Source organism: Mirounga angustirostris, unplaced genomic scaffold (assembly GCF_029215605.1).
Source record: "Mirounga angustirostris isolate CCGP_5_RB_7025 unplaced genomic scaffold, mMirAng1.0.hap1 SCAF_9, whole genome shotgun sequence".
NCBI classification, from domain to species: domain Eukaryota; kingdom Metazoa; phylum Chordata; class Mammalia; order Carnivora; family Phocidae; genus Mirounga; species Mirounga angustirostris.
Genome location: NW_026991717.1, coordinates 29097980 through 29121536, shown reverse-complemented (window position 1 = coordinate 29121536; position 23557 = coordinate 29097980). Strand labels below are relative to the sequence as shown.

Sequence of the window (23557 nt, the reverse complement as noted above, 5' to 3'; positions counted from 1 at the left end):
TGAATTTACATTGATTGTGAGGGTTTTTTCCCCCCACTTTTTTTTTTTTTTTAAATCAGGTTTGATGTTAAGGTAGCCTTGCATTCCTGGTATAAACTCAACTCAGTCATGACAGATTATCCTCTTTATATATTGTTGGATATAGTTTGCTAGTATTTTGCTTAGGATTTTTATATCAAACTTAATGAGTGAGAGTGTCTTTGCTATCACTTTTTTAAATAAACCTTGTATTGTAAAATATTTTTAGGTTGACAGAAAAATTGCAAAGATGATACAGTGAGTTCCTATATACCCCACACCCATTTTTCTTTATTGTTAACATTTCACATTAGTATTGTTATAATTAATAAACCAGTATTGGTACATTTTATTAACTAAAGTCCATACTTCATTCAGATTTCGTCAGTCTTTCCATTATGTCTTAATTCTGATCTAAGATCCCACATTACATTAAGTCATCATATCTCCTTAGGCTCCTCTGGGTTGTGAGTTTTTCAGACTTCCCTTGTGTTGGATGACCTTGACAGATTTCAGGAGCACTGGTCAGGTATTTTGTAGAATGTTTCTCAGTTGGTATTTATGTGACTTTTTTTCATAATTAGACTGGAGTTACAGGTTTGGGGAAGGAGGACCACAGAGGTGAAGCATCATTTCCATCACATCATGTCAAGGGTACATACTGTCAACAAACTCATCACGGTTGGTGTCGACCTTGCTCACCTGGCCAAGGAAGTATTGTCAGGTTTCTCTATTAGGAAGTTACCCTACACCTTGCCCTCACCCCTGCTTTATCCTTTTCATAGTGTACTTTAGAGAAGGAAGTCACTGCACACAGCCCACACCTGTGTAGTGAGTAACATTACTTTTTTTTTTTTTAAGATTTTATTTATTTATTTGACACAGAGAGAGAGACAGCGAGAGAGGGAACACAAGCAGGGAGAGTGGGAGGGGAGAAGCAGGCTTCCTGCCGAGCGGGGAGCCCGATGTGGGGCTTGATCCCAGGACCCTGGGATCATGACCTGAGCCGAAGGTAGATGCTTAACAACTGAGCCACCCAGGCGCCCCATCATTACTTTTTTATAACCTTCCATTCTAGTTTTCTGGATGCCGGCTTCATAAAACAACTCAGGGGTCTCCCTTCTTTTTTGTATTGTCTGGAGTGGTTTGTGTAAGGTTCATGTTACTTCTTTCAGTGTTTGCTAGCATTTACTGGTGAAGCTTTCCCTTTGTGGGATGGTTTTTGAAACATTCAGTTTCTTTACCATGTACATTTTCTATTTCTATTTGTATCAGTTTTGTTAAGTTGTATTTTCAGGGATGGTAAGTTATATTTTCAGGGAATTTTCAAAGAATCTTTTAAAATTTTCTAATATTTGTCATAAAGTTTTTCATAAATTCTCATCTTTTTTTTTTTCTACACAGTATACAATTCACCTGTTTGAAGTATAAAAATTCAGTGCTTTTTTTTAATATATATATATATATAATCACAGAGTTGTACAATCACAATCAAATTTAGGACTTTTTTGTTATGTCAAAAAGAAACTTCACACCCATTAGCAGTCACCCCCAATTCTCCCCTCCCTTCAGCCCTAGGCAGCCACCAATCTGCTTTGTGACTCTGTAGATTTGCTTATTCTGAACACCTCATATAAATGAAGTCATACAATATGTGGCTGATTGTGATTGGCTTCTTTCACTGAACATCATGTTTTCAAGGTTCATACATGTATGAGTATTTTATTCTTTCCATTGCTGAATCCCATCCCATTGTATGGATGTATCACATTTTATTTATTTTTTAGCTGATTTTTTAGTTTGGGTGTTTCTACCTTTTCACTATTACAAATAATGCTGCTATTAACTTTTGTGTACTAGTTTTTGTATGGATGCATGTTTTCATTTCTTTTCAGGATACATCTAGTAGTAGAATTGCTGGGTCATATGATAACGCTGTTTAACATTTTGAGAAACTACCAGATGGACTTTCCCAAGTGACAGCACTATTTTACATTCCTACCAACAGTGTATGAGGCTTCTACTTTCTCTGAATCCTTGTCAGCACTTGTTATTTTCTGTCATTTGATTCTAGCCATCCTACTACATGTGAAATGTATCTCATTATGATTTTGATTTGCATTTTTGTAACAACTAATGATGCTGAACGTATTTTCATTTGCTTCTTGGCAATTTATATATCTTCTTTGGAGAAATGTTTATTCAGATCCTTTGTCCATTTTTTAATTGGATTATTTATCTTATTGAGTTCTTTATATATTCTAGATAAGAGTTCCTTAGCAGACATATGACTTATATTCTTCCATTCTATGATTGTCTTTTTACTTTCCTAAGGGATCCTTTGAAGCATAAAGTCTTTAATTTTTATAAAGTTCAGTTTACCTATTTTTTTTCTTTTGCTGCTTGTGCTTTTCATATTATATCTAAGAAACCATTTCCCAACCCAAGTCATGAAGATTTACTCTTATGTTTTCTTCTAAGAATTCTATAGTTTTGCCTCTTAAATTTAAATGTGTGATACATTCTGAGTTAATTTTTTAGTATGGTGTGAGGTAGGGGCTATGTTAGAGATTCCTAAAACTGCTCTCAGGCTTGATTTGCTAGAAGGACTCATAGGGCTGAGTAGCTGTTCTACTCAAGGTTATCATTTATTACAGTGAAAGGAGACAGATTTAGATCAGCAAAAGGCACCTGGGTGAAGTCCAGGAGAAACCAGGTACGAACTTCTGGGTACCCCCTACTAGCGCACTTGTGCGGGATGTGCTTCTTTTTCCCAGCAGAGATGGGTGACAACATGTGGAAAGCGTTGCCAACTAGGGAAGCTTACCCAAGATCTTAGCGTCCAGGTTTGTTTGGGGGGTCAGTAGTGTCGGCATGCAACACACCTTTGTGATTGACCTTGGCTACCCAGGTTCCAGACTCCCAGTACAGATATAGGTGTTCACCATCATGACATTGTTGGCGTAGACCGTCTCGTCACGCTGGTACTGCAGTGGCCCAGAGCCTTGGGTGAACACAGACATTCTTTTCAGGCAGATTATTCCCAGGGCTCAGGGCTCAGTTCCTAGGAGTTGGCCATGGGCCAGTCCTGAAAACAGGCCTTTCCTGGGAATCTGGAGGGTTTGATCATCCCAGGCATCACCAGTTAACCCTTTCCTGCACAGGAGACCAATTTCATTGTTTTGCATGTGGGTACTGTTTGTTGAAAAGATAATATTTCCCTGTTGAATTGTTTTCACACACTTGTTGAAAATCAGTTAACTGTAAACATGAAGATTTATTTCTGAACTCTGTTTCTATTCCATTGATCTGTATGTTTGTCCTGTGCTGATACAGTCACGTAATCTCTTAATATCTCTAAACTGTGTGATAATGCCCCCCCTTTTCATTCTTAATGCTCGTGGTTCGTGCCTTGTCTGTGTTTTTCTTGATTAGTCCTGCGGGAAAGTTGTCAAATCTATTATTTATTTACTTATTTTTTTAAACAGCTTTATCTTTGTTGATCACCTTCTATGATTTGCTTGTTTTCTGTTTTGTTAATTTTTACTTGTCAGTATTTATTTCCCTCTAGTTTGGGGGGGCGTGTATTTTCCTATTCTTTTTACAGATTTATGATGAATGTTAGATTATTATTGTCAGACTTTTTGTTTCCTGAGATTTTCCTCTAAAGCTCCAAATTTACTTTTTAGCATAACTTTTCCTATATCCCATAAATTTGAATTTATAGTATTTTCATTTTCATTCAGGTTGATTTGAATTTGAATTCTGTTCGGTTTGAATTTGAATTGGGGCATTTGCTTTTTTTTTCATAGAAATTTCCTTTTTCTTCCCCTCATTGGAGAACCATCCAACCAATCCCTAAAGCAGACAAATAGAATACACGAGTGTGCCTTGAGGGCATTATAGTGTCTGTGATGCTGTCACAGACATGAACTTTAAGCATTTTAGTGTATTTCCTTCCAGACCTTCTCATGCATATTAATTCAGCATGCTGTTACTGTTTAACAGGTGGGATTTGGGCTATAACTTCTTTTTTCTTTTCCAGCTAATAACATATTTGCTTTCATGAATCTGTTTTATTCTTTATCCTTTAAAGTCCTTCACAGGGGGTATGCCCTTATGCATTTGGGAGTGTTCTGAGTGAGTTACCAAACACCCCTGTTAGCTCATGCCAAGCCAAGCAAATCCATTCCTGTCCTCAAGGCGCTCATGGTCTAATGGAGTCAGACCCAGGCACAGGCACAGCTGCTGGATTAGAGCTGAGCTCACTGCTCTTGGGAAGAACTACAGGGCAGCAGCTTCAGAGCAAAAACATGGGAGGCCAGGGAGAGGTGCTGTGCACTAGAAAGAGGCAGCTTCCTGGTGCAACTTGGTGTCACCTAAGAAGGAGCCATCTCCTGTTACTGTCCACCACACTGAAAGTTGTGTGTCCCCCTGCAGGTGATCGCCATGATCAAAGGTCTGCAGGTGCTGATGGGCAGGATGGAGAGTGTGTTCAACCATGCCATCCGGCACACCGTCTATGCTGCACTGCAGGACTTTTCCCAGGTTACTCTCCGGGAGCCACTCAGGCAGGCCATCAAGAAGAAGAAGAACGTCATCCAGAGGTCAGCCTCAGTGTAATACCTCCCTGTGAGCTCAGAGTCCGAAGTTGTAGAATCAGCTTAGGTTTGAACAACTGTATAGTTAGATTTTCATAAATATGCTCAGTGCATCTATCTTCAACCTCCAGATGCCCTTCTGGTGAATTTCCTCTAAATGTAATGTGATGGGTCCAATTACTCACCTGAGCAATGTATAATAAATCGACTACAGAATGTCTGAGCAGTGGGGACGCAGAGATAAGGGTGTGTTTATCTTGGGGCAGGAGAGTGTCTCAAAATCTTTTTGATGATTCTGATCACCAGGCTTGTGGGGACAGGAAGCCCAGCATCACATTGCCCATCTCAAAGTGTGTCGTCTTCAGTATCTTTGCTTCTGTTCCTTTTGGCTTGTCCTACAAATTGGTCAGAGACTAACACAGATATTGCAGAGATCCTGTAGCAATCTTGAGCAGTTTTCTCTTAATATTTAGCCTTTTAAAGTTGTCTTTCAGAGACATCTATGTAAAATGAAGTTTACTGGGGCTCACAAGTATATTGATTTCATTTTTTTGCTTATAAATTATAAATTGATGTGTTTGACACCTGGCTTGGTTTCACTTTTAGCATTAATAAAATGTGATACTGTGAGTCTTCCCATTTTGCTCACGTTTGCCATAATGGGAGGCTCACCACATGGGCAATGTGAAGTATAGTCTAAGAGTAACTCAGGTTTTAGCCAGAACTTTCCCCATGAGGTAATAGGATAGGCACATGGGTACATCTACCAAGTGGTTGCCTGTGGTGGAGGAGGGGTGTCTCCATATGGTGGAGCCCTGTTGGGGATGGGAACATGTTCCAAATGTGTCTGAGACATAGGCCCAGTCCCTACAGTTGTGTTGGTGACATGTTCCTGTTAGAAATCAGGAAATCAGCCAAGGGAGGTTGAGTTTCAGCTCCCTGGGTGGATATTTGTGGTCTGTCCCCTTCCGCCTTTTGCATGACTCAGTGTTCAGGAAATAAAACATCACTTCCAGGTTAATTGATGCAAACTGCAGCTAAGTCAGATCTTCTGGAGCTGGTAATGTCCCCCAGAAAATGATCTATTCAAAATTTCGCTTTGAACTGGTCCATTACCACATCCCCCACTGCCCCCAAAGGAAATCACATGTGAGAGTTGGCTGAACTGAGAGGTATGTGTTAGGTGAGGCGATGCTGTGATTTTTAAAAGTCCTGAGGGTGTCAGCACTCTGTGCCTCACTGATGACTTGGTGGGGCTGTTCAGTGTCCTGCAGGCCATCAGGAAGACCGTGTGCGACTGGGAGACTGGGCATGAGCCCTTCAATGACCCAGCCCTGCGGGGCGAGAAGGACCCCAAGAGCGGCTTCGACATCAAAGTACCCCGGCGTGCTGTAGGACCCTCCAGCACTCAGGTTCTCATCCTCCCTGTTCACCTGCTCCACCTGTTCCCCTGAGTGGGCTAACCCTGAGCTGAGGGTTGGTAAGCAAGGCCAGGAGTAAAATGACATAACCACTGTCTGCTCAAGATGATCAAATATTGCCTGTGCCTTTTCTGCTCCTCTGTTTCCTGCCCAAGTGAATCTGGAGCATTTTGCCAAGACATCCTTGTGATTCTCGGATTTGGTCATTTGCATGCAGAATTTAATTTGACTGCATCGACTCCATTGCAAAAATGTGGGTGAAAGTCTATGTGTCTGTATTTACACTGTGTTTCCTGGTGGGTGTTTAAATGTATGGTTATACTTTTTATGTTGGGACTAAAAATGATCATTTCTGAAGATAAAACTTTTAGAAATTTAAGAATGTAGCTTTTTTGTGTCCCTGGTCTTAAGCCACCACTGCTGTTTTCTCTCCTGGCATGCTCAACCCTCTGCCCCCCAAAAGCAGCTTTCTTCTGACTCTCATACCTGATTTAATATGTCCTTCTGCTTTTCTCTTCCCATTTTGGGACTTAGTATTGTTTACTCATTGTTCTTCTCTTGGGGGCTTTTTATAATCTCTTCTGCCAGTCTTGCAGAGAACTACCAGCAAAGCACATTGTTGGCTTTCTGTGAAACTTCTCAAATATCTGGGAGGAAGGCATTTGGCCCACTTAAGGAGGACACTTGTCCTGGGTCTGTCCAGTGTGCATGCACCCTCCCCACCCTCCATTCCCATGTGTGTCTCCCCACCCCATGATGTGTGTGTCCTGTGACTAACGTCTCTCTCCCACCTCTCCCCCCACATCTGTCCGTGTCTAGCTCTACCTGGTGCGCACCATGGCGGAGTCCTTGAGCTCTGCTGAGCTGCTGAGGCAGCTCAAGTCTTTGGGCATGGAAAGACTCTTGCATGTGGTAAACGCGTTTCTGAGGCAGTCCTACACCTATCCGCCTCTTTTAACCTTTGGTGGTAAGACATCATTTGTTTTTCTTGTTGATGTTTATGGCACGGAGGTGAACTGCTCCGCAACAGATTCTTTCTCCCAGGCAGCACCAACTTGGCTACTTAGATGGGTGCCCAGACCCACTTTGAGGAGCTGGTGTAGTGCGAGGCTTACCGCTCCAGCCTGGCTCTGGTCAGGGCATAGCGGAGTAGTCTTCCTCTTGTGGTTTATCTGAGTTTGGTGTAACTAATGTACCATGTATATTTTCTCCCCCACAAATGTTTCCTTGGATAATGCAGCTTTACATGGTGAGAACCATGCTAGAGTCCCTCATTGCAGACAAAAGTGGTTCCAAGAAAACCTTGAGAAGTAGCCTTGAGGGGCCCACCATATTGGACATAGAAAAATTTCATCGAGAGTCATTCTTCTACACTCACTTGATAAATTTCAGTGGTAAGAGATACTGCTGACCAGCGTCTGGCCCAGCATGTTCTAACACTGCTAACACCGTCTAGAATGCTTCTGCTGACCATCCCCTGCTGTGGTCCCCTCACACACCCAGACGGTGACCTGTGTTGTAACCTTCGTGATATTCCCTCACCTGTCGCTTTAAATGCACAGAGAGCCAGGGGCCCCCTCCATGTGCCGTGGACCTTAGGATGAGGGCCATGGGCCTGTGGCTGGCTGGCTCTATGACTTGAATGCAGTCTTTGTAACCCACATGAGGTCAGAAACACAGACGAATGTAATCTATCATGTGGCTTGAGAACAAGATAGTGATAAGTATCAGAAACAGCCCCCACGAGCAGTGACGTGTGGAAGGTGGCAGTCATCTTGACCAGGGTGCTGGGTGGATACCCTTGTCATTGTGGAGTCCATGTTTACTTTGGTGCTGCAGCAGCTTGCTCAGAGCAGGAAGCCTCTATCTTGGCTGCAGGTGCTGCCGGTTTGGAGTAAATAGCAAGGCTTTTGTTTTTCACTTGTCAAATGATGGACACTTTTTTTTTTCATTTGTTTCTATTTTACATTAGATAAACTTGTACTGAATATGCATGTAATGCTGTATCTTTATCCTAAGTAAAATAAAATAACATGGTTTTTATTTTTCCTTTTAAAAAGGACATTTTTTCCCCCTCCCAATCCCTCAAAGAAGCTCATAGCGTTGACAAGTTTCCATTGGCGGGTGGTGGTGTCCATGCCAGACCAGCAGGGGAAAGATGCTGACTCTGCTCTTTTTGTGAGAGAGAACGTGCACGGTCTACGGTGGCTTTGCTTGCAGCCACATCGTGGATGTCTCATTTCTAGTGTGAGGTGCTGTGTCACCCCCACCCCCCCACCCCCTGCTCACGTCCACTCCCGCATGGCTCGGGGCTGAGATTGAAGGAGCCGGCACCTCGCACATGCCTCTCCTTGTCCTAGATTGTCCTGCTGAGTTTTTTCTGCTTGCAGAAGATTAACATGATATCATTTGAATCCTTCAAGAAACACTCCAGCAGTGCTGTGACCTTTCACAGTTGTGGTTCCGAGAGTTCTTTCTGGAACTGACAATGGGCAGGAGGATCCAGTTCCCTATCGAGATGTCCATGCCCTGGATCCTGACAGACCACATCCTGGAGACCAAGGAGGCATCAATGATGGAGTGAGTACCCTGTGGCCGTGTCTTAGCTCTTTGTGATGACCAGGGTCCTTGGTGGCATTTGGGAGCTGGGAGATGGAGGAGGGGTTGGGCTGTTTTCAGCACTTCATTTGAAGTTGTCATACTTGGGGTAAGACTTCAGAGATTAATACAAGTAATGGGTTTCTTGGCTTTAGACTAAAATCAGGAACTCAGGCAGCAGAAGTCACTAAGTCCACCGTGTCAGGTACTAGTGAGGCCCTGGGGGCTCAGCTAGGGTCAGCAAAAGGAGAGGTGGCCTAGCCTCTCATGTGGCACAGCCTCTGAACCAAATGAATTTGGGAGAGGAAGTATTAATTGAATAGCTTTCTTTTGAGGTCAGAGCTCAAGGCCAGGCTAGGGGGTGGGAGACTTTCAAAATAGGAGGTTCCTGCAGGTGAAGTAATAGGAAAGGGGTATGTCTTGTGAACAGACTGGGGACTGACCCAGCAGGTTCTTCGGCACACAGAGCAAATGTATCGCACCTTGTCTTTGCCTGTGCACATCAGTTCTTGTGTGGTGGTCAGGAGGATGGCTTTCCACTTTCTCTGGAGTGGCCGTAACCTCTGTTCTGCAGCACCAGAGAGGGGATGAGGAGCATGGAGATCTAATGCAGAGGACTTGGCGCGCCTGTGTGTTGTGTCTTTGGAGTTGAGCTTGGCCCCATGGCTTACACAGCCTTCCTGCTGTGAGGTGGAAGCGGCCTTGTACCTCCGAGGGACCTTACCACTGGAGGAGACTGCTGGCTGCTGCCTTTTGTCCAAATACGGGGCTAGGGGAGAGGGGCTTTTGGCCATGCTGGACATGGTCGTGGTCAGCTGTGGGACCCAGGATCTTCATGTTTTTCTTATTAAGTCTGACAGTTCATTCTTAGAAATAAGAAAATAACTTGTTTTGTGGTTATAAAAAATACTGTATTCTGTGGTGGAAAACTTTGAAACATAAATAAGTGAGAAGATGCTGTTACAGGAAGCCTTTGTGGACCCGCCCGGGGCCCTGGGCATGGCCTTAGTAAGTATGTCCCATCCGTGGCATTGTCTGGTTTGGTCCATTAGGGCCCTCGGCAGGAACCCCATTTTGTGTCTGAAGTAAGAGATTGTTTTTCCTCATGTGAGAGGTCAACAATGAATGTTCAGGGGCGCCTGGGTGGCTCAGTCGTTGGGCATCTGCCTTCGGCTTGGGTCATGATCTCAGGGTCCTGGGATCCAGCCCTGCATTGGGCTCCCTGCTCCGCGGGAAGCCTGCTTCTCCCTCTCCCACGCCCCCTGCTGGGGTTCCCTCTCTCGCTGTGTCTCTCTGTGTCAAATAAATAAATAAAATCTTAAAAAACAAAACAAAACAATGAATGTTAAATTTCACCTGGAGTGTGGGATGTGAGAGCCAAGAAGCCCTGTGGGGAAGGCTGGGCTGACCGTTTGCCCCCTCTGCAGGTACGTCCTGTACTCCCTGGACCTGTACAATGACAGCGCACACTATGCCCTCACCAGGTTCAACAAGCAGTTTCTCTACGATGAAATTGAGGCAGAGGTGAGGGCCTAGGCACCTTTAACAAACTTTAATTTCCTTTTTCTCTGAGTATTAGAGGAAGCAAATTTTCTTTATAATACAAGGAGATTTAAACAATAGAATGAAGTTTTGAAATAAACATTTTGGAGTGAACCCTTCTATCTGCATCTACACATGTGATGATTGGGGTCTTACAACGTTAAGATTTGACTGCGTGTCATAAGCACCTCTGTATCCTCACCTGTCTTCTGTTATGAACACAATTTAAACCAACCCCTATTTTATTTCTTTCGTTTTAGCTTTTTATTTTTGCGTATTGGAAGTGATGCTTTGATGAACTTCCTTGCACCTAATTTTTTAGCTACGTTTGATTATTTTTGAGGACAGATTCCTACAAGTGGAACTATTAAATCTGTGTACATGCAGCTAAGGAGATAAATCTTATTTTGTAGCTTAAGATTTAAGAGCATTTAACCTCAACAAATTGCATTGTGCATTGTGTTTTTCCTCCTCCCAGAGACACTAGAAAGTGCTTCTTCAGGGAGATATCATAGGCTTCTGGGCCATGTAGGGTAGGCATGTGGCAGAGACCTGCAGGTCCTGGGGTGGTTCCCCTTTGAGCACATAGTGTCCTTATCAGAGTTCTGGGTGGGGAGGCTAACCCCATTTGCAAGGGAAGATACAGTTTTGGGGCTGGAGTCACAAGGCTGTATCCATCCTGTGTCTCCCTGCCCGACCTCAGTGCCCAGAGCAGCCGGCCATGTTCCAGGGGAGGCCACATGCGGCCCCAGGACACACAGCCCCGTGGCAGGAGCAGAACCCAAATGCAGTGCATATTAACCACTGGGAACACATGTTGAATCGAGACTTTTTCATATTCCTTTGCCTTTAAGAGACAGGGAGCATTTTTCTCCATCAGTAAGAGAGGTTCTGATAGAATTTTCAGTGGCTGTGTAGTAGTCACTCCTGGCCACACCAGGATATATTTAATCTATTGTTTTTGGACAATGAGGTTGTTTCTTGTTTCTCTTTTCTAATAAGAGAGCCTTTGTTAGTTGCCTTGACAAAAGATTTTCTTTTAACTTTATATTCCCAGAACGTATTCATTTTATAACTGGAAGTTTGAACATTTTGACCACTTTCACCCATTTTGCCCATCCCTACCTACCCCTGCCTCTGGAACCACCAGTCTGTTCTCTATGCATTTGTTTTGTTGTTGTTGTTGTTGTTTTTAAGATTCCACATATAAGTGAGATTGTACAGTATTTGTCTTTGACTTACTTCAGTGAGCATAATGCCCTCAGGGTCCATGCATGTAGTTGCAAATGGTAGGATTTCCTTTTTTATGACTGAATGATATTTGTGTGTGTGTGTCACAGTTCTGTATATGTTTATCCATCAGTGGACACTTAGGTTGCTTCCATGTCTTGGCTCTTGTAAATAATGCTCCAGTAAACATGGGGATGCATATATTTTTTCAAGTTAGTATTTTCAGTTTTTTTGGTTAAATACCTAGAAATGGAATTTGGTGAATCAAAAATGTTTTTTTTTTTTAATTGTCTTATTTGATCTTTAGGAAATAAAAATCTAATATATGCTTTCTTTTTCTTCAGGTGAATCTATGCTTTGACCAATTTGTTTATAAGCTGGCAGACCAGATATTTGCATATTATAAAGTTATGGCAGGAAGGTGAGTATATGGTTTATGATTGGGACATGAAATCTTGGTTAACTTGATCTCACATTTCCATTAAAATTCACAGAATATGAGAAATGTCTTCTCTTCTTCCATACTAGTTTGCTTCTTGATAAACGTTTACGATCAGAATGCAAGAATCAGGGGGCAACGATTCATCTCCCGCCATCTAACCGCTATGAGACACTGCTTAAGCAGAGGCATGTGCAGGTGAGTCAGCCCTCTCCAGGGCATGGTGAGGCAGGGAGCCGGCATTGGAATGGTGAGGTTTTCTTAGAGTTCACTGGGTTTTAATAGGTGTCAGTATGTTCTGTGACTGTGGCCACATCCTTATAAAGTGTTGAAATTTTTTTTTTTAAAGATTTTATTTATTTATTCATCAGAGAGAGAGACAATGAGAGAGGGAACACAAGCAGGGGGAGTGGAGAGGGAGAAGCAGGCTTCCTGCCGAGCAGGGAGCCCGATGCGGGGCTCGATCCCAGGACCCTGGGATCATGACCTGAGTTGAAGGCAGACGCTTAACAACTGAGCCACCCAGGCGCCCCGAAGTGTTGATATTTTAAAAACAATTTCTTGTGGATACCCTGAAACCCAAGGGAAGACTTGCAGCACTCTGCACCCCGCCCTGCTCTGGCTCCCAGGGGAAGGCATGGCCCCAGAGAGCTTGGGTTCTCTCCAAGAGCCCAGAAGTTAGAACTTTTTAAAAGAATGAAGGTGAGAAACATTTGTTAGCTGAGTGTTAAAGAGGAGCTTTTTCTTGGCCAGCACAAAGAATAAAAAGCACAGTGCTTATTTTTTGTTTCCTTACAAACTATATATATGTCATAAATTAGGAAAATACAGAAAACTATAAGGAAAATTCCATTTAATTCTCAGATAATCACCATTCATATTTTGAGACATTTCCACCAGGATTTTGTCCATATTTTTGTTACTGAAATGATATTGAGGGACACATATATTGTTAGGACTGAAATAGGGAATAATTTTCTCTTACTCATTGTTGTAACACTGTGGAGGTTAGGCATGCACAGCCTGCTCCGTGGTGGCAGATGGTCCTGAACAGCTTTATGAGGGGCGTCCTCAGTGACAAACCCAGATTCTCCAGGGTGTTTGGTGAAACTTGGGGTTTCTGTCCATGACATAAGTGTAAGTTCAATGCAAAGGATGATAATATGAAAGTCCTTTATGGTTTTGACTTGTAGAAATTTCCACTCCAGGAAAGTAGGGTATTTGATCATGACATCTATATATATTATTTGATCTAAAATGTTTACATTTTGTATATTATTTGTTTGCCTCATCTTTTGGAATTGGATTCTGGGAGAATATATATATTCTATATATATATATATATAATTTTTTTTTTTTTTTAAGATTTTATTTATTTGAGAGAGCGAGAACACGAGCCAGGGGAGGGGCAGAGAAGCAGACTCCCCACTGAGCAGGGAGCCCAACATGGGACTCGATCCCAGGACTCTGGGATCGTGACCTGAGCCGAAGGCAGACGCTTAACCGACTGAGCCACCCAGGCACCCTTGTTTGTTTTTTATTGTTCATTCTTTTTTCCTTTCTCCATCTTCCAGCTCCTAGGCAGATCCATAGACCTTAATCGCCTGATTACTCAGCGTGTCTCAGCAGCCATGTATAAGTCTCTGGAACTGGCTATTGGACGATTTGAAAGTGAAGACCTGACATCAATAGTTGTAAGTGTAAGAACCTTTTGTCAGGTTCAGCAGATTTGTGGAAAACTGATTACAAGGATTGGAGCTAATTTTAATTTTGTCCTTACTGATAAATTGAACCAGTAGTAGGTTCAGTTTTTGCATAGGAATCAAAAGGTATGCACTGATCAAGCATGGCCTATCCTATCGTTTTTTTAGTGTCTGCTCTTAGTAGTCACAATTCTAAATTGGCTTCAAAGAAGTAATCCTAACCTTGAATAAGTTACACCTAACTATGGCAAGAGAATAAAAGAAGGAAAATTTTAAAAATCAAAAAGAACACAGAAAAAGTATTTGAAAGAAAATGATACAGAAGATAAACAATGAAGATCTAACAAACATAGAGCGAACATACATATCATAGAGAAAAACATAGGGAACATACAAATATCATAGAGAAAAACCAAAGCAACAGGGTGGAACAAATATTAAAAGTTGTATTTCAAGAAAACATTGATAGAATTTAAGACATGCTTTTATGAACAATAGTCAAACTATGGAGAGAGCCCAAATGTCCATTGACTGATGAATGGATAAAGAAGATGTGGTCTGAATTCACAATGGAATATTACTCAGCCATCAAAAAAAATATGAAATCTTGTCATTTGCAGTGATGTGGATGGAGCTATAGTATATTATACTAAGTAAAATAAGTCAGAGAAAGACAAATGCCATATGATCTCACTCATATGTGGAATTTAAGGCAGAAAATAGATGAACATATAGGAAGGGGGAAAAGAAAAAAAGGAGAGACGGAAACAAACCATGAGAGACTCAACGATAGAGAACAAACTGAGGGTTAATGGAGGGATGTGGGTGGGGGATAGGCTAGATGGGTGATGGGTGTTAAGGAGGGTACTTGTTAGGATGAGTACTGGGTGTTGTATGCAGGTGATGAATCATTGAATTCTACTCCAGAAGCCAATATTGCACCATATGTTAACCACCTAAAATTTATTTATTTATTTATTTTTAATTTTTTTTTTTTTAAGATTTTATTTATTTATTTGACAGAGAGAAAGATGGTGAGAGAGGGAACACAAGCAGGGGGAGTGGGAGAGGGAGAAGTGGGCTTCCCGCCGATCAGAGAGCCCGATGCAGGGCTCGATCCCAGGACCCTGGGATCATGACCTGAGCTGAAGGCAGATGCTTAATGACTGAGCCACCCAGGTGCCCCAACCACCTAAAATTTAAATGAAAAGAATTTATATATTAAAAAAATTAAGACATGCTATAAAATATATATTAAAAACCTATGGTGTGTGCCTGGAAAACTGGCCCAAAGTGGCCAGTACCAAGGAATAGTGCAGTAAATGTATTAGACTTTAAAGGAAAAGAAAAAATCCTCTGGATATCTGAGCAGAATGATCGGAGAAAGAAAATTTGTCCTCAGAGCTTTGCCCATAGCAATTCATGCCAGAAGCCAAGGAAAGGAAGTATGAATTAAGGATTTTGTGCCAAGCCAAATAGATCTTCCAAAAGTGAAGTCTGCAGACAAGTGGTAGTGAAGATGTAAGAACTCAGGGAAGATTGTTCATTCCTAGAGATGCAGCTTTGGGTAGAACAAGAGAAGCCTCTGAGCGGTGGGCATGAACAGCTCAGGTTTGAGCATCTCCACATAGGATAAGCAGTGCTCCTCATATTCTTCCATAGAATTGTATTATTGACATGGATATCTTACATTCTTTGTCTTCATACTTGATTTTTTAAATCTGGTGTGTAACTCACATGCACAGTGCACCTCAGTTTGGACCAGCCACATTCTCATTGCCTTATGTGGCCACTGGATGCTGCAGTAGGTAGCATAGACCTAGGCATCTTTATGAGCAAACTCTGAAAGCTTGGAAGGCCATCTGCTGACTGCTACATAGCTGTGCTTTTGAATAATGCCAGGCACGTTAGGCTGACTCAGGCTGATGCCTGAGGACCCAGTACTCCAGCAAGGGTGGGGTAGGCTGGGCCCTGTGGGTGGTTGGAGGCCAGTGGGGGGTCAATGCGGAGTGACCTCAGTGGAGAAAGAATGATGGCCCTGTGGGGGTGACCGCAGTAAGGAGGGCTATTTCAAAGCAGTGGAGAGGACATAATGAATTTAGGTGTAAGACGCAAGCTCCTGTGGCCTCCTAGACCCCCACTGTGTGTATTCTTGGCCTAGCACACCAGCCTCACCTCTGTGTGTCCTGCTGTCTTCTCCCCACTCTGCCCTGCCCCCAACCATGGCACAGCCCATGTGGGGAATCAAGGCCACTGTGCTGGGCCCATTTCTGTCCTCACACCCCTGTCTTTGTGGTCCTGTAGGAGTTGGATGGCCTTTTGGAAATCAACCGCATGACCCACAAGCTGCTAAGCAGGTACCTGACACTGGACAGCTTTGATGCCATGTTCCGGGAGGCCAACCACAATGTGTCAGCGCCCTATGGGAGAATCACCCTCCATGTCTTCTGGGAACTCAACTATGACTTCCTGCCCAACTACTGCTACAATGGCTCCACCAACCGGTGAGCGTGCCCCCTCATGGATGGTTCTGGATGCCCTTACCAAAGGGTTCTTGAATGGGATGATCTCAGGGTCTCCACCTTGTCCACTAGGTTGCTGACTCCTCCCCTGTTCCTATCATTTCTCATGTCCAGGTATTCAGACCCTCCCAGTCTCCTCTTTTTGCAAGTGTAGCCCTAGACCAGCCCCTGGGCATGTCTTACAGCTTTGCATGTGGAAACTGCACAGCAGGCTGGGGTTCCTGTCTGGGGCACTTGCTTGTAGCTCAGAGCTTGATCTCATGGTGCATGTGGACACCAGCTACAGGGTCTGTATCACATACACAGTTGTAAGTCTGCCTGATGTTGGGATGTAGTCACTGACTCTACTTTTCATCCATTCTGGGATGTTGGGGTGTATAAAGATCCGTCAGTTAGCCACCTTCTAACCCACCTACCCTTTGCTACTATGTTGAACAGCACAGAGTGCCAGTTAGCTGAGTGGCATGGTTGACAGCAGCAGTTCCATGTGGTTCAGCCTCATGGTATGGCCCAAATCCTGGGACAGGCCTGCCTTGGCCTCTGCCCTGGGCAGCCACCTGTCTGAGGTTTATCCCATGTGCCCTTAGCTCAGCTCCTGCTCCCTGTGAGCACATGCCAGGGACATGTGTGTACGTGTGTGTGTGTGTGTACGTGTGTGTGTGCTTGTGTGTGTTATGAGCACTTTTTAAAAATCATTGTCTTTGGCTTTCCCGCTGGATCTGAGCATCCCATCGTGTATTTGCTGAATTGTTACTGACTTTCAGGCCCAGAGTTTTGTGTCTCAAGGGGGTGATGAACTCTAGAACTGAGGACAGAAGGGAGGCCCTCCTGTAGTCTGACCAGGCTTGCCGTTATCTGTTTAGGACCCCAAGGTTAGATTTCCTTGTGGGGGGGCAGGCCTGTTCCCAGGTGCATGGGGCTATGCCATCAGACTGGCCCCGGGTGGCTGACGCCTGTCCCCAGCAGTGGTGGAGACGTGGCCATGGCTTCCAGAGCCACGGGTGGAGGAGCCCCAGTCAGCCTCCTCCGGTGAAGGGGCTTCTGGGCCTGGCTGGGCACAGTCCACCAGAACCAGACTTTACAGACTGTTCATCCCTGTTTAATTCTTTTAAGATGCCCAGTTTCCTGAAGTAGATATTTTTCAAGTTATTACAGAGTCTGAATTAACTGAAAAAATATTTTTTTACTTACTATAATAATGCATCATAATTATAGAAAAACTAGAAATCATATATACAGATATGAGGAGGAAAATAATTAAGTCCCTAGAGATTTGTCTCATCAAAAAATGGGTCTTCTGCAGTTTTTGCCATCCAGTCAGATATACATGTATATTTTTTTATTTTGCCAAAATGGGTGTTATTAGGAATAGTGTTATATACATAGTCTTATTCCAAGTGATATAGAACAAGAAGGGTCATTCTGTGTTAGGGTATAAATATGCTTTTCTGCCTCTGAAGAAGTCATGGCTGATGCTTGCAGGACCAAAGAGTTGTTTTGGTTGGTCCATTTGCAACCTTTGGAATTAATTTGTTACCTTTCCTTAAATTGTTTTTGCCTTGTCTGGGGTCTCCAAAGGTGACGTACAACAGAACCCCGCTATCAGTGGGCTGAAAAAAGGTGTTACGGTGAGGTCGGAATTGGGCAACACAGGGAGTTGTGATTTTTTTTTTGGTACTGTTTTACATTATAATTTTTTTAATTATCTAGCATTTTGTCGCCGTTTAAGGGATTTCCCAGAGATCTTGCAAAAGGAATAATTAAAGGTGTTCCCGGAGCCTCCTTTATGCCTGCGGCACTTGTGTGTAGAGGAACTCTGGAGTCCATGTAGCACCCACATGCCCTGGTCTTGGTGATGGTTCGGTGGGCCAACCCCTCAGAAGTGACGTGAGCGTCAGAGGAGGGTCAGCATTACATGATGACGAAATGTCAGCATTTGCCATAAACTCTTGTGTTGAATTGCTGTGTTTTCTGAAAGACTTCAGACATCCGAACAAATGTTGGGTGAGGAGTATGGAGTTAGGGAAATGGACCAGATTCTGAGTCCATGCCAGCCAAGGGGGCCCATGTGGGTTCCCTGTTTGGGGCTGATGACAGAGAACACCCCAGCATCCAAGGCTGCCTGGCCTTGGACGCAGGCGGCAGGAGTCTGGTTGTCAAAGATGAAGTTGGCAGGGCTCAGGTCAGGACGTTGGTGCTGTGTAACCCAGTGACCTGCCGAAGGGTAGAAAACCTTCAGGCATGTGCCTTTTATAGGACCCTGGTGGAACTATCTATATGAGGAACATTGAGGCATCCAATATATAACTGAGGAGAGCTGCCAAATGGTACCTTAGCCCCAATTTCCTGACAACACACAACACAGTGTCGAATGCAAATGACAGCAAGCAGAAGGGACAGCACTGGGTGCCTTCGTCTGTTGTGGCATATTTCTCCCATTGGCTCAGGAGGTGCTGTGAACATCCCTGTTTGCAGAGTGAGCACACAGCCCACGGAGGCTGGGAGTGGGCCCCACCTGTGTTGCAAGAGGCTGTTCTGCCCACCAAGGCTCCTGGAGAACTGACCTGGAACCCTGAGAAGACAGACAAAACTGTGCCACCCAGAATTTTAATTCCATACTTGAGGGTTTTCTAAGAGCTGCTTGAGGGAAACCAGAACTTCATTTGTTGCTTGGCATATCTACTGATTTTGCTGCTTATTTTTGATTCGGGATTTTGCCTGGTGGCTCTGGGAAGTGGTTTAGGGTGGCCTGTGACTTAAATTTAACGTGTACAGCTAATCATCGTATGAAAATGCTGTAGCTCTGGAAACAGGCCAACAGCTGGGGTCAGAGTTAAGCCTCAGAGGGAGGAAGGCCACGCGGGAGCAGTGCGTCCTCGGTGCAGCGTACATGAAGCAAAGGGCACTACTTTGTCCCGGCACTGGTGATGTTAACTTCTGCCCCTTTGTTAGGATGGTGGCTACCAGGTTTCTCTACTGTTAGCAGTTAGTGTTATGGTGGCTGAACAATGATGATTCTCAGACTTCATCATTCCATGGATACATAGTAGTTGGCCTTCTGTTGTATGGGTTAACATTTATTTATTTGTTTAGTATAAGTAAGGACTCGGGGATTCTAACTCAGCATTAAAATCTTACTGTCATAATTTGGGTTTTGTGGCTCAAGGTGGCTCCATTTTGGCCGGCAGGAGCCCCTTCTACCTGATTTCTGTGTCCTCTTGGCTGTCCCCATCATTTTGAAGCACTTCCTGCACCTCAAGAAGTTCCAGGTTCATCTTGTACTTCTCGGGCTCTATCCTTGCAACTTGTCGTTTCCACAGGATTCCTTTTACTGGAGAATATTTTAGAACTGGGCTTAATATTTAAAAAGTAAGTCTGGGTGTTAGATATGCTCATTGTTACTGGGATGTCATTGTTTCTAGACCGTTTTGATGTTCAGAGCTAAGAAGTACCTGACTGTGTACTGTATTAGGTTCCTCTAACAAATTATCACTAACCATGGGGCTTCAAACAACAAAAATTTATTTTCTCACAGTTCTGGAGGCTAGATGTCCAAAATCAGGTTGTCAGCAGGGCTGTGCTGGTTCCTCTAAGCCTCTGGGTAGAATCTTCTCTTGCCTCTTCCCAGCTTCTGGTGGTGGCCAGTGATTCTTGGCCTTCCTTAGTGTGCAGCTGTATCGTTCCGATCTCTGCCTCTCCTCTCTAGACATGAGTGTCTCTCCTCTTAGAAGGACATGAGTCATATTGACTCATTAAGGGCCCGCTCTAGTTTAGTATGATCTCATCTTAACTAATTACATCTGCAGTGGCCCTGTTTCTGAATAGGATCACGTTCTGAGGTACTGGTAATTAAGACTTCAAATTATCTTTCTGGGGATACAAACCCATAAAGCTTGCGTATGCACGGCTTCTCTAAGGTTGTCTACATTTTCTGTCCATGAATTCATACTGGTATCTTCGGTTCCAGTTCAGCACTGGGGGGTCTTATTCTTATTTTATCCCTCCCTTTCCATTTTTGTAACTCCCTTCTACACTGAGAATCCTGTTTCATTATTTTTGGTATATTTACTCACTCAGTTCTAGAAAATGCAGAAAATAGTTTCAAAATTACTAATCCTTCCTACCATGAAACACAAGCCTACTAACTGGAATTCAATATTTGTTTCCACTGTTTTTGTCTTTACATTGAGAATATATGTGTACATGTATATATATATGGTATTTAAAAGTTGTTTGGGATAATGGAGTAACAATTAGACAACATTTATGAAAGCACTATTTTCAGACATAATGTTTCCCCAAGGGAAAGGACACCGGGGAGGTGAGCCCTTTGACTTCCCTGCTGTCTGCCTGGAAGCACTTTCTGGGCCTCAGTGCGGAGGAGGGGCATCCCAAGTACAGCCTGGAAGTCTTGTTTGGTGGAAACCGAGGAAGCTGACACAGTTGGAATTGGCAGGGCAGATTTGCAGTATGGAAGAGGGAGCTACATCGTGAAATAGCTCCTGAGACCGACTTAGGGGCCCTTTAGTTTTGCTTGAATATTAAACTGTGTGTGCATCGGGTGGAACTCCGTAAGGATAGACAAAGGGAGGTGTGAGCCGAATAATTCCCAGAGCTGGCACAGAGCTCGGAGCCATTGGAGGCCCTGCCAGCAAGAATGGGAAAGCTCACTTGAATACCCACACATTCGATAGAATTGCCAGAGGACCTGTCTTAGTACTAGCCCTAGGTGCTGACTACTGTGCCTCCCTAATTATGAAAGGTTCCAGCTGACTTGAAAGCAGTTTAACAGCCCGCCCAAAATAACTCAGCACTTTAAAGGATGACAACAAAATCCAGACATTTGATGCTACGGGCCACTGACCTCCCCTCAGATGTGCATGTTCATTTCATGCACTGGTGGTATTTTCCCACTTACATCCCTTCTTATTTATTAAAGTGTAATATGTGTCATTCAAGTTCTTTGAATTTAATAATTAGAAAATCCATATAGTTTTCTTAATGATGCTTCTTTATAAAAGTTTTATATTTTATAAAGCACCTGGGTGGCTCAGTCGGTTTAGCGTCTGCCTTCCGCTTAGGTCATGATTCCACAGTTCTGGGATTGAGCCCCACATCGGGCTCCTGGCTCAGCAGGGAGACTGCTTCTCCTTCTCCTTCTGCCCTCCTCCCTGCTTGTGCTCTGTCTCTGTAAAATGAATAAATAAAATCTTTTTTAAAAGTTTCATATGTTTAGATGAATGCTTCTGATTTGAAAGTATTAGCCAAGTTTGACATGTTTGCTTTAAAAAAGCCAAGCATTTGATTTTCAGTGTCTCCTAACCCATTATCAAGCCAGTCTTGTGGCTCTATGAGTGTGGCTATAAGCACTCAGGTTGCTCATTCTTCCCATTAGCTTGTAACTAGTGATGTGAGTAACTGGACATGACTGCCTGTATCTGCCTTCCCACTCCTGTGCCTCAGGTCACTGCTGCGGCCAGAGGCCCAGCAAGGCCTGAGTGCTTGGTTGTTACCACTTGTCAAAGGACTGAATTAGTCATGAAATGGTCCTGGTGCCAATAAACCAGACTATCTCCCAGAGTTTGGAGATTGCTTACATGCTGGAAGGACCCGGGTGTTCTCACTCTGTTGATGAACTCTGGATACATGTATTATACTTGGGACCATTTATATCTCATGGTATTTGATTTCTTAGAATTTTCCTATGTGATGATTAGATCAGTTAACTGGAAGGAAGATGTAACTGATGGGTAATGGAAAAGTTCTGAATTTTAAAGAACTACCATTAAATTTGTTTTCTTTTTTCTTTTTATCCTTTTTTGTTTAGATTTGTTAGGACAGTATTACCATTTTCTCAAGAATTTCAAAGAGATAAACAGCCTAATGCACAACCCCAGTATTTGCATGGATCAAAGGTAGGCTCTTTTGTGTTTGTGTTGTGACTTTTTAAATTTATAATGAAGCATATTTTCAAGTTTAGTTTAAATCAGGTGAGTGGCAGTGATTGAAATGTATCATGCCATGTGTGAAATGTAATTGTTTTCTTCCATTAGCACCTTTCTGAAAAGGAACGTAGTGTTGGGACAGCCCTCTGGCCATGTGTTGGGTGTCAGGCTAGGCCTGGCCTCATTCCTGGCCCTAAAATAAGTGAGATTGTCAGCAGAGTTAAAGGTTTAAAAATATCAAACAAGGAAAGTGTGTGGAATAGGCTCAGAGGCTCATCTATGGCAGAGGGGCTGGGATATCTTGTCCAGTGGTGATGCCACAAAAGGAGGGGTAAGGTGAGAAGGAGCAAGAGAGTTGATATCCAGAAACCACAGGCAAGCAGGCAAAGGTCACAGAACACCTGCTGTCTAGTAAGGTGAGACAAGTGTCCAGGCTGAGGGTGGCTGGATTTGCAACAATTATTAAAGGCTAGTATTGTTAATATTTAAAGCACTCTTATAGTTTCATAAGAAAAAGATAGCACTCTATAGTAAAAGGAGACAGATGTAATGGGCAGATATTTCCCAAAAATGTAGTAAAAAATAGAAATAGATATCTAGCCTCACCAGTAATTGAAGAAAAATAAAGGAGTGCATGTGGGACTGTATGATTCTAGGGGACCATCTGAAATGTTTATCAATATTTAAATGTTCTCAGGGTACTAAATGAGAAAAATATGCAGCGAAGAATACTTTATCCAGCTCGGCTTGTCATGGAAAATAGAAGGAGAGATAAAAAGCTTCCAGGACAAACAGAAACTAAAGAATTTGCAAACACGAAACCAGCCTTACAAGAAATATTGAGGGGGGTCCTTTAAGCAAAGAGAGCCTAAAAGCAACATAGACCAGAAAGGAACACAGACAATACACAGTTACAGTCACCTTACAGGCAATACAATGGCACTAAATTCATATCTTTCAATAGTTACTCTGAATGTAAATGGGCTAAATGCCCCAATCAAAAGACACAGGCTATCAGATTGGATAAAAAAACAAGGCCCATCGATATGCTGTCTGCAAGAGACTCATTTTAGACGCAAAGATACCCCCAGATTGAAAGTTACGGGGTGGAAAACCATTTTCCATGCTAATGGACATCAAAAGAAAGCTGGGGTGGCAATCCTTATATCAGACAAATTAGATTTTAAACCAAAGACTGTAATAAGAGATGAGGAAGGACACTATATCATACTGAAAGGGTCTATCCAACAAGAAGATCTAACAATTGTAAATATTTATGCCCCTAACATGGGAGCAGCCAATTAGATAAGCCATTTAATAACAAAATCAAAGAAATACATTGACAATAATACAGTAATATTAGGGGACTTTAACACCCCCCTCACTGAAATGGACAGATCATCTAAGCAAAGATCAACAAGGAAATAGACTTTAAATGACACACTGGACCAGATAGACTTCACAGATATATTCAGAACATTCCATCCCAAAGCTATAGAATACACATTCTTCTCTAGTCCCCATGGAACATTCTCCAG

The 23557-nt window shown here is 43.1% G+C and overlaps 1 protein-coding gene across 5 annotated transcripts in view; it reads left to right on the top strand.

Moving 5' to 3' along the window:
* The window catches only part of CYFIP1 (cytoplasmic FMR1 interacting protein 1), a 135546-nt gene that overhangs the window by 67476 nt on the left and 44513 nt on the right, over window positions 1-23557 (top strand). For all 5 annotated transcript variants that reach the window (XM_064570052.1, XM_064570051.1, XM_064570048.1 and 2 more), the window contains 10 exons: window positions 4459-4625; window positions 5884-6031; window positions 7281-7434; window positions 8464-8620; window positions 10066-10162; window positions 11755-11831; window positions 11939-12047; window positions 13424-13543; window positions 15857-16056; window positions 21902-21989. In XM_064570052.1, the coding sequence (XP_064426122.1) occupies window positions 4459-4625; window positions 5884-6031; window positions 7281-7434; window positions 8464-8620; window positions 10066-10162; window positions 11755-11831; window positions 11939-12047; window positions 13424-13543; window positions 15857-16056; window positions 21902-21989 (1317 nt within the window). The remainder of the gene's footprint in view (window positions 1-4458; window positions 4626-5883; window positions 6032-7280; window positions 7435-8463; window positions 8621-10065; window positions 10163-11754; window positions 11832-11938; window positions 12048-13423; window positions 13544-15856; window positions 16057-21901; window positions 21990-23557) is intronic.